The sequence below is a fragment of the Mesitornis unicolor genome, unplaced genomic scaffold, assembly GCF_000695765.1.
Source record: "Mesitornis unicolor isolate BGI_N332 unplaced genomic scaffold, ASM69576v1 scaffold12917, whole genome shotgun sequence".
Classification (NCBI taxonomy): domain Eukaryota; kingdom Metazoa; phylum Chordata; class Aves; order Mesitornithiformes; family Mesitornithidae; genus Mesitornis; species Mesitornis unicolor.
Genome location: NW_010195814.1, coordinates 23,771 through 34,844, shown reverse-complemented (window position 1 = coordinate 34,844; position 11,074 = coordinate 23,771). Strand labels below are relative to the sequence as shown.

The following is an 11,074-nucleotide window of genomic DNA, read 5'->3' as shown; positions in this document are numbered from 1 at the left end:
AGGGAAAGACCTGAATCTAGATGTGCCTTAGGAGGGATTAAGGACATCATTGTTTTCTTGGCTACTTGCAGCACTAAGTGATGTGCTAAAATGCACATAAGAAATAGTCCTTTTCCCAGGTATGAATTTAGGGGAAGGTGTAAGGTTCTGTAAGCTACTCACTTTCACATTGTTTCCATGCAACTTGGATTTTCCTTCCTCTCATGAGCTTATGACCACAGGGCCCTTCAATCCGCCCTTCCCAACATTCAGATCAGAACTATATTCTTCTCTGCCAGACTGTGTACTGAAGTAGAAATTATTTGGCCCTTTATTTTTTTTCCTTTCCTTATATTAAAAAAGTGGAGGGAAAGTATCTAAATCTGTTTTAGTATCAACAGGAACAAGCTTACCACACGCTGAGGAGACAATATCCACAGCAACTGACTGATATGCAGTAAGGGAGGTTTACATGTAACTCCACACCAACAAAGCTTACCATTATTATTGCTGTTCTATTCATTTTCTGCCTTTAGAGAGTTCATATTTGAAACTGGATTTTATCCAAATCCTCTAGGAATTTGGCTTAAGTATCTCACTCATATAAAACAAGTTCTGATGCATCTGTTTATGTTCTGATTTGCCACAGTTTCTTTCCAGTGTTTGAGTAGGTACCTTTTACTGCATGTTATAATCAGGCTTTTGGGTCAGAGATTAATGTATAACTCTGTATTCCCTTTCCAGTATTTGCCTATCCCTCTTGCAGGGTATAAATTTTTTACTCTGTCATTTACAGGGTGATAGTCTGCGATCACTGAAATAGTGAATCCACATAAATCCTCCTCTTGGCTGCTTGACTTTGTTTGTTTTTTCTGTTCAGGTTTCATTGATTTCATTGTGGAACCCACTTTTACTGTGCTGACTGACATGACCGAGAAGATTGTGACTCCGCTCATCGATGAAGCTTCCCACTCTGGCATGTCCGGTTTCAGGCGTTCCAGGTGAATAAGGATGCACCTTCTCCCTTCACTCTGCACATGCTGCAACCGCACCCACTTCCCCTGGTTTCCCACCCCTCCCCCTACAGTGTATGTCTTCTGTGGCTTAAAGCCCTGTATCCACATGGCCAGCACAACAGCTTACCTCAGTCAGTGACTTTGTTGGAGGGAAACTCCAGCCTAGGGAAGAGCAAAGAGGGAGTCATGAACCTAAGCCATGCCTCCAAAGACAGTGAGGACAAATAGTTGTAGCCAATCAGGTGAACTTCAGTGCTCTGTCAGTCACCAATATCAAAGAGAAGGTAGAGGGAGTAATTGGGAGGCATTCATTTCTTCATGTCTAGAAGAATAAATGGGATTGAAATACAAGAGAAAACTGGGAAGTATAGGCACACTTTAGTGACAGTATTTAGGGTTATGCAAATATGTGAAGTACCACCAGAATTCACCTGGAGTTTGGGTGTAAGGAGTCCTAGCCCAATCAACCTGCTCTGCTGTTGTAGAGGAACTACACTTTCAGTAGTTTCATGATCAGGGCTTGTCTTGGGATTCAAATGCCACAAGGCCAGTGCTCCCTAGAATCACATAGAATCACAGAATATTAGGAGTTGGAAGGGACCTCAAAGGAGGTCCATCTAGTCCAACACTCCTGCCAGGGCAGGATCACCTAGACTAGGTCACACAGGAACACATCCAGGGGGGTTTTGAATGTCTCCAGAGAAGGAGACTCTACAGCCTCTCTGAGCAGCCTGTGCCAGTGTTCTGTCACACTTACAGTAAAAAAGTTTTTCCTTATGCTCAGGTTGAACCTCCTATGCTCCAGCTTGTACCCATTGCCCCTTGTCCTATCATTGGACATCACAGAGAAGACCCTGGCTCCTTCCTCCTGACACTCACCCTTTACAAATTTATAAACATTAATGAGGTCTCCCCTCAGTCTCCTCCAAGCTAAAGAGACCCAGCTCCCTCAGCCACTTCTCAAGGGAGATGCTCCGCTCCCTCAGTCATTTTTGTGGCTCTATATAGGGCTACCAAGTTAGGATTCCCTCTCCCGGGTGACTTCTTTACTCTGGGGCTGTAACACAAAGAGCCAGCACTAATACCTTTCTATGTCAGTTATCTTGCTGCCTTTATTAATATTTGCACAATGAAGTGTATTCATCCTTGAAAGACAACTGTAGGGTCTGTAACTGAAATGAGTGCCTGATTTCAGCCTCAGCCGAGGCCACCAAGCCCTGGACAGAGGTTGGCCTTCTGTCCAGTGCCTAATGGCTCCCATTGGTGAATTTTAGGAGGCTCCTTCTTTGACATATTTGATTCCTAGATTTGTCTGTCTCTCCAGTGAATATTTAGGGAGTGAAGATGCACAGCAAAGGTAATGGCAACACTTTGAATGACTATTTCTGAGGGACTATGGATACCAAGAAATAAGCAGGGAAAAACTGCCTTTTACTTGTAACAGTGGCTCAGGTTGTGCTGTTTGCTTTAACATTGGTTGGCCTGGGGTGGCAGGGAGGGAGAGGAGGATGAGGGATTCAAGCTTAGTTTTTATTTTTCCTGGTTGACTCTGTTAAGCTATCTAGACTTACAGTAATTATTGCTGCTTAGCTGTATTTGGTTGTATGGAATACTGATTTCTTCTGTGTTCTGTGATCTTGTGTCCCAGTCTGAATAGTATTAGTCCCTCCGAAGTTAAACGGTCAAGTGTCAAGAGCACTGGGTCCGAAGGAAGTGCCTCACTCAATTGCTCCATACTCACTGTGGACTTCAAGTGTTTTAAAGCCACCTGGACCGAGGTCGTGCAGCAGAACCGGGAGAAATGGAAAGCACAAGCCACCAAAGGTAACAGCCAGGCTTCTTAGTGAAAGAATAAAAATTATTTTGACCTCTTCTTCCTCAAGCTCTTCTTCAATCAAATTATTCTCCAAGTAAGCACTATTAATTTGAAAGAATTAGGTTTTCAAGGTTGGTAGCCTACACTGAATTCAGAAAGACAGGAATATTGTGACTTATACTCTTATTAAGTGATGTAAGTGTACGTAATGAAGAGGATGTGGACAATGGGAGGAAAAAATAATTGTAAGTCACCTAAAGTCACGAGTCAGGGTGAATGAAAAATAGCTGGAACAGCATTTGTAGAGATAGGTTATCAGTTGTTCACTGTTACGATTGAAAGAGGTATGGATGATAGTTCAGGGGAGAAGGACAGGATATTCTGGATTCACAGATCATTTCATATTTCTTGGATAATGAATTGGGAACTATGCTGCAAATGCTTATGTCATAAATCTAGGAGGGACTGCAAATATTTCAGATTATGAGGGCTACCTTGGTTGCAAGTTGACCAGGGTTCAGTATTGTCATGCTACTGGAAAAACAACCAATGAACCAAACAAACAAAAAAACAAACCCAAACCAACCACAAACCAGACCTTGCTTCTAAGACCACTCTGACATTCTTCCTGTCTTTCCAGCAGTAACAAGGTCCCAACAGCAGTGCTGTGTCCTGTTTTGGCCGCTGCAGTTCAGGAAACTGTACGGACCAGTTGCACTACAATACAGACTACAGCAATGCAAATTATGATAACTGTTGTATATAGCTAAGAAGGTCTATAGCTGAAAGCAGTTTTCTGAAGACTACTTCAGCTGCAAAATAAGGGAACTAATTTGTTATTCAAATATCCTGGGCTGTTAAGAGGAGAAGAAATTGTCCGGTAATTATAAACTGATAATAAGTTAGACATTGGCAGATCTCTATTGTTGGAGATCTTTTGGAACTAATGAGAGCCATCTGTTGAGATTAATTTAGGTATAACTTCCCCTTGCCTCCAGGGCTGGATGATTGTCCAAGGCTTCCTAGAGCCTTTGGGTAATGTAGAACAACTTTGGAACTGAAAAAGGAGGAATGTATCACTGATTTATTTCTTTTTCTTTGTGAAACTGCTTGTAGCACCATTTCTTCTCTGAGCTGAAAGCTTGTTGCTCAAACCCTTATTTAATGGAGTTGTATTTCATGTAAATGGAAGGACTTTGATTTTAATGTATTGTGTGGCTTTGGCTTCAGGGCTGATGGAAGATTTGGCGTAGTTCTATTTGCCAGAGCAGATTGTTCCTCTCCAACTGAAAGGCCTGTCTAAAGGTGCAGGAAAGCACACATTGTTGCTCAAATTAAATTTTCCTTTTGATTAAAACTTGCCATTCAGGAAAAGCCTTTCCATGAAAATGAAAACAAAAACATAATTCAAAATCTGCTTATTTTCCAGGGGCTTTTTTTAGCTTTTTTTTTTTAGTGTTTACTATTTCATGGTTCTTTGTGTACCAAACAAATTAAAGTTAACCAAACAAGCAAAGCATTCAACATAGTCAGTGTCTCACACTATAGGAGTGTTCAGTGAATGAAGCCAATACATGTAACAAGTGTTAGGAATTTCATTTCAACATGTACCATACATATTTGTTGGTCTACTAAGGATCTACTAGATAAAAATCCTACAAGAGAGACCTGTGGGGAAATAAATAAAATCTGTCTTACATTTCACCTAAAACAAATACATAGAGTAGATCATAACAGATTCTGGATATTTTAGCTTTTAAATGTGCTTAGTACCCACTTGTGACTGCTTTGCATAAAGACTTTTTTGCTAAATATGCACATGTGAGTGTCAAGTTATGATTCAAGTGGCTGTGCACACATTGCTTAGTTATTAGTTAATGCTGCTACTGGTAATATGTATCGATACAGTATTTAATAATTTCATATGCATTCTTTAGAGTATGATAAGTGTTTGGTTATTAATACTCTAGCTGGAGAGGAAAATGTTTTATTTTTATTTGCCTCATTAAAAAAGTCCTTCTAGCAGCTCCTGAGGGTAGTCTATGGAAGAATTAGTTGATCACTTGAAAGCAGAGAGCTCACTAGTCTACATTATTAGATGTGGGAGGTCTTGAGTAGGTCACTTTATCTTTACCTTTCTGACAACCTTTAGCCCTGAATAGTTGATTTAGTTTATGTTTTTGCCAAACTTCGTTGCCGAGAACTTTGATCAGGGCCTCAGTTTATGGGTCAAAGATTCAGAAAGCAGTCTCAGCTTCTGTTCATTGTAATTCATTGAATTTCACATAATTTCTGTGTTTCTGGGTGCATTTAGCAGTACAAGCATGCATATTTTTTTATTCTGAAGATTTTATACAAAATATATGGCTCAGCATACCTTTGCATGAGCTGGGGACTAAGGAACTGTTTTTGACTCCAGGGCCCTCACATCAAAACCTTTGCTCAGCTGCTGTCTTGCTCCTGACTTGCAGCAAGACTCTGCTCCCCCCTCCATCTTGCCTTGCCTATCTTTGCCATATGCAGTAGGGCGTGCTGCATAGCAGGAGTTTAAATTGATGACCCCTGTCAAAGTAGTGTCTTGCAATGCATCAAGATGCTCTGCCAATAAAAATAAGAATTATTAAGAGAAGACAGATAAAGTATTTAACTGTTGATTGACAACAACTGGGGATCAGAAGGGAAGGAAACACCGCTGCTGCTGCTATTATTATCATTATCATTATTGTTGTTGTTGTTATTATTATTATTATTATTGTTACATTATTTGCACAGTACTGTATCCCTTTTGGTAATGGCATTGTCCCTAGAAGCATCAGTGAGCTGTTTTTATCCCAAGTGTGGTGTTTATAGAAAATTTCTTGGACTGTGTGGGCAAAGTAAGTGGGCTTATTACAGATCTCTTTTTACTTAAAGGATCATCATTAAATAGCTACAAATTTTAAAAAAACAAACAACAGAATAAACAAACACCCTGATGTGCAAAGCATAATTTGGATAAAGTCTTTTCTTACACTAATTTCAACAAGAGGCACTCGTCCAATGGTGCTGTAGCAAGTCCCAGTCTCCTGAGCTGTATCTCTCCTGTGGTTCATAGAGCAGTTGTATCTGAATGCTTAAACTTAGTTTAGTAGATATAGATATTTTCTGAAGCTGTGTAAGATTACAGTTTCCAACGTGTGTGTTGAGCTACTCAGCTGCATTTGCAGATTAATTCTCTATTGATCATGGAAAAGGGGAAGACGATTATGGAGTCTCTGCCCAGAGACTGTGCACACCCAGCTGGATTTATTAGCTCGAGAACAGTGCTGAGGGACTGTGGTTGTGTCCTGCTTTCTAGTGCCACACAGAGCCTTTGCAGCTGAATCTGGGGGGGTGTGCTGTACCCAACCTGGCCTACAAACATCTGGAGCCCAAGTAATTTACAACCTATGTTGTTAGTTAAGTGTTGCATCAGGACCCAAGATTTAGATAAGAGCAAGAGCGGTATCTTGAATGAGGGAAATTGTCTTTTCTGTGACTGTGGTTTTTTTTTATTCCTGAATGTTAATATTTTGAGATGCTGGTGTTGTTCAACACTCACTTTTTAATTCATACCTTTGCATTTTTATGATTGATTGTAAGATGTTTTTGTATGGAAAGCCAAGTAGTAGTAGCAATATATTAGTCTGCCAAGAAGGGACAGAGCCACAAAGAAAGGATATCAGTAAGTGGAAGAGAAGGGTTTAGGAGGCTGGCATTTAAAGCAACCTGGAACAAGAGGGGAGAAAAGTAGATATCAAAGAATATAAGCATATATATGTGCTTAGAGTTACCTGGTAAGATATGAGATAAATGGAATGTCGTTTGACTGATTGTTGTGTGTCAAAAATGAAACTAACCCTGGCAATTTCAGAGCCTTCAGTAGCTAATATATCACTTTAATTTACCTTTTAAGAATTTTGAGGAACTGCATTTTCAAAGGTGAACCTTATTTAATAAAAAAAAAATGTACATAATACACATTTAAGCCAACGTGCTAGTTTGTTTGTTTTGAGTTTTTTTTTCAGAATACTTTCTTAAATGTTCTTCTGTGCTCTTTTTCCCTTGTCAAGTCAATTCCTACATTTATCTAAGTAAAAGCTGTTTGCATGTAAAAAGATGAAGTAGATTTAGATTTTTGAGTTGTAGCATTCTTGTCAATTGACTGATAATCATGATTTCTTTCCTTGTTTTACCTCTCTCTTTGCTGAGGATGCAGAAGAAAAAGCTAAGAAAGAAGCAGAGGAAAATACTCATCAGGGAACAGATGAAAAGAAAACAGATGAAAAGGATGAGAATAAACCAGCTGAAGATGCCACAATGGCAAAGACAGAGAACAGCAAAGAACCAAATCCTGGGGAAAACAAAAGTGCAGATTCCAATAAGAACCATGTAAATGGGACTCAACAAACTGGGGTGACCAAACATGAAGCCTCTCAAGGGAAGAATGCACTTAGGACAAATAAGGGAACTGACTCACATCATGCAGTGGGAGAGGAGAAACAGCATGTTCAGAATGGTGAGTTCTCTCCTTCCACTGAAATGCAAATCCAGCCCTAAACCCAGTATCTCACCTCAGTGGTAGGAGCACTTGCTGTCTTGAAAAAAGATGTCCTGGGCCCAGAGCCTCTTCTTGAACATTGGCGTAGTCACCTGCGCATAGGAACTGGAATCTGTAAATCCCCTCCCAACCAGCGTTCTTCCATAAAATATGAGGTTCATCATACCTGCTTGGGCACTTTTGGAGGAAAGCAAAAAATTACTTTTCTCATTGAAGTGCAGCAGCCTATTATGTTAGACACTTAAAAGCTCGAACAATTATTTGTGGTTCAATGAACAGCTTCATTGCTTGGGTAACTGACAGAGGAGGAGCCGAAGTTGGCTTATAAACTCTTTTTAAGGCCAATTAAAGGTATTTTTGAACTGAGAGTCAGATATAAATATGTTTTGGTATAGAGGATTCCCCTTCCACCTCTGTTTTTAAAAATTATTTTATTTATGCTTCATTTGCTCAAGATTTTTATTAGGGCAATCACAAGCCTTTTTTGGAGATATTTTTTGGTCAGAAATTAACTTGCTGTAGAACTGAGTTAAAATAAGAATCAAATTTTGCACCCAAAAAAGGTGGAAAAATGTTTGAAAATTGCATTAAATATAAAAAAAAGATACTAGGCCCATGAGAACAGATCAGTGGTCTCTTGGCCATTTCACTGTCTTTCCCACCCCAGCTCCTGCTCCCTGAAACCATTATCAAAAAATGGCAGTACAACTGCATGTGACTTGTCACAAACTTGGCTAATATCAACCAGTCCAAAAACAGAGAAAAACCTCAGACTCGAAAACAACCTCTTAGAAAAAGCCTGAGTGAGCATACATGCATTAAAAGTCCTAGGCTCGGGCAGTGATTTTTAGATGGCAGCAGAGACAGAAATTCTGTTTAAAACATTCCTGATAGGATTTTGCTGTATTTGACTTGGCTGCTGGCTTTTCCCAGCAATCTCTTCATCATTAGGGATTTTTAGATTGAAAAGACTATGGGTATCCAAGTCATCGTGCTCTGTTACATCTGGGATTTTTCTTCAGTGTTACGCAGGTGAATAGGAATGGGTCCCCAAGGAGACGAAGAAGGTTGGGGACATATGAAATCCCAGTCAGGCTGCATCACCTTTTTTCTTCTGAAATCCTTTGGTTTACATGCTTTTAACAATACAGGGGTTAAGTGTGCTCTGGTGATTTTGACAGTACCTTTTTCTGCAATGTCTCTCTGCTGCAGGTGTTAAAAATGCTTTGAAGAGAATTATAATGATTTCTGAAAATTAGTGTTTTCCTCAGGAAAAGAAATTCTGCTCCCTTATTTATGGGAAAAGGCCTTTATGGGGTACAGAGTCTTTGGAGATTGATGAAATCTTAACATCCCTATCTCTGAGTTCACCACAGCTTCCTTTACGCCTATATGTTAATATCTCATCATAAAGTATTTGCCTTATTATTTCTCTGCCTTTGTAATCTCTTTCAAAAAAATCATTATGATCATCATTCTGCTCTGCTCCTGGCAGCCTGGCAGGGTAGATAATGCAATACTCAAAAGTCCCCTATTCATAATAAGCTATATTCAGTGAAAGTTCAGAAATTGTGTTGTCAGATGAGTTTGAAGTCTGTCTTAGTCACTCGCTGTCCATGTGCCTTCTCAGAGAGATCAAACTGTGAAATAACCTATGTGTGGGTGTTCATCATCTTTTCCTGCACACATTTAGGGTCAAGCAACTTCTTTATGCGGTGGTCAAATAAGGCATTATTAGCTCATCATTACCATCAGCCCTATGATAGTGGAGGTAATGTGAGAAGACTTTTGTGCTTTGCCAGGTACAATTTCATTTCATTTCCTGATGACAGTGTCTTTCTTTTAGAGGCCACCTTTGTCAAGCAGACATGTCAACCCTGCTTGGAGCTGCTTGTACCTCTCTGGTCAAGGAGCCCATGTCAGTGGCAGTGAGATCAGCTGAGGAGGTTCCTGCTTGTCCTGTATCATCTTGCTTTTATTTTTTTCTTACTCACACAGTGAGCTTTGGAAGAAAAACATGAAAAGTTTTGGCTCTGAATGAGAACTGAAAATGACATGTTTTTTCCATCTTGTTGAATATATTCAGATTTGAAAATAATTCCTCTTTTATGCTATGATAAAACTTAATTGAACAGAGAGATCAATCCTCTGTCATCCAAGAATAACAAATATTCTAGTGGTTAGGGTATGATGTAGAAGAGGGAGAGTTTGATTCTCGACAATTTTTCTTTTTTTGAGCTGTTTCAAAAATAAGTATCCACTGGCCATGACTATTTTGAAGGCAGATCAGATCCTCTTTAACATGCAATACCTATAATCTTGATCCAGAGGCTGTGAAGTTGTTATAGTAACAAAAATAGTAATACAAATGGAACAAGCATTATGTTAATACAGGCCCTGTAACAAACTTCACATTTACAAAATTCTGAAGTGAGACTTTGACAGCTTTTTATGTTGAGGTGTGGGTCACAGATTCACTGCTCCTTCTCTGGGGGGTAAGGACATCTGAAGCAAGGACTCCTTTGTGGCTGAAACAGCTCTGTTCTGCTAGAGCTCTCCCTATAAGTTATTTTTCATTTTTTCTTTCATTTGACATTCTCATTCAGTGAAGGGATGGTCTGGAAAGGCCTGATGTGCTCTGTATGACTAATAAAGGACAGAAAATAAGAATGACTCTATTTAACCTTCCTGGTCTCATAAAATACACCCCAGCTCAAGTTGCCATTTTCATTCTGCATCAAGCATTGCTCTGCCAAACACCTTGCTTTCCTGATTTGCTACAGAGATTCTCAAGCCAGTGATCAATGCTAGGATGATTGTTTATTCTCTGATACCGTTATCTAAGAACCAACTCAAATGAATCTGTGGATAAAGGAAACTGGTAAGAGAAAGTAAGACAAAATTATATAGGACTGTTTGGGGATATCCAAGATGGTTCTTAAATGCAGACTTATGATGAAGTCTTGCAGACTCAGTTGTTTAAAAGTGTCGATGTTTCAGAGTCCTATTTTGAAATGAAGGTTGTGCTCAGATTTTTAATGGCCTGCATACAACTAGAGGGAGTATGAGTTTGCATGTGCATTTAAAAAGGTGATAACAATTAGACTACATTTTAAAAGTAGATTGTAAAGCTTGATTTTCTTTAGGAGTTGGATAAATTTTGCTTGGTGCTTTATTTTATGAAAACATGTTAATCCAGTTTCTTGTGAATTCAGACCCTTTCTCATAAGGAAAATCTCCTTTGGATGTTGCAATTTGAGTTACAGGCATTAATAAACTGCAGCCTGCATTAAAATGCTGATAGTGTTTCTTATTGCTTCTTTCTAGGTGAGTTAAAGGAAGACAATAAGTTGGACAAAAAAGATCAGTCTAGTGTGGGGGATGAATCAAAGAAAACAGATGGTAAGAACAGCATTTTATTCTATTTTGTCACCCATTTTTGTATGCAATCTATTGTTTCCTAAATGTCCGCAGTTTATTCAAAAACCAAAAAATTGTGTGGTAACCAAAACCAGACTTAACAGAAACAGTCATTAGGCTCAACAAAAGCCATTGGGGCATGCCGGGGGAAAATCATCCCTTTCACGTGATGCCTAACACCACTTGGTTGTTCTGCTGGTAAGCCTTATCCATCAATTTTTGTGCAGTGCCTGCAAGGAAAATCCTGGGTTATAAAAGTAGCTT

General features: G+C 39.3%; 1 protein-coding gene across 1 annotated transcript in view; it reads left to right on the top strand.

The window, feature by feature from the left end:
• Window positions 1-10,792, top strand: part of LOC104543603 (calcium/calmodulin-dependent 3',5'-cyclic nucleotide phosphodiesterase 1C-like) — a gene marked incomplete at its 3' end in the record, with an annotated part of 19,180 nt that extends 8,388 nt beyond the window's left edge. The window contains exons 4-7 of the mRNA XM_010188251.1: window positions 860-980; window positions 2,644-2,819; window positions 7,049-7,348; window positions 10,718-10,792. Coding sequence (XP_010186553.1) covers window positions 860-980; window positions 2,644-2,819; window positions 7,049-7,348; window positions 10,718-10,792 — 672 coding nt within the window. The remainder of the gene's footprint in view (window positions 1-859; window positions 981-2,643; window positions 2,820-7,048; window positions 7,349-10,717) is intronic.
• Window positions 10,793-11,074: the final 282 nt, after the last annotated feature.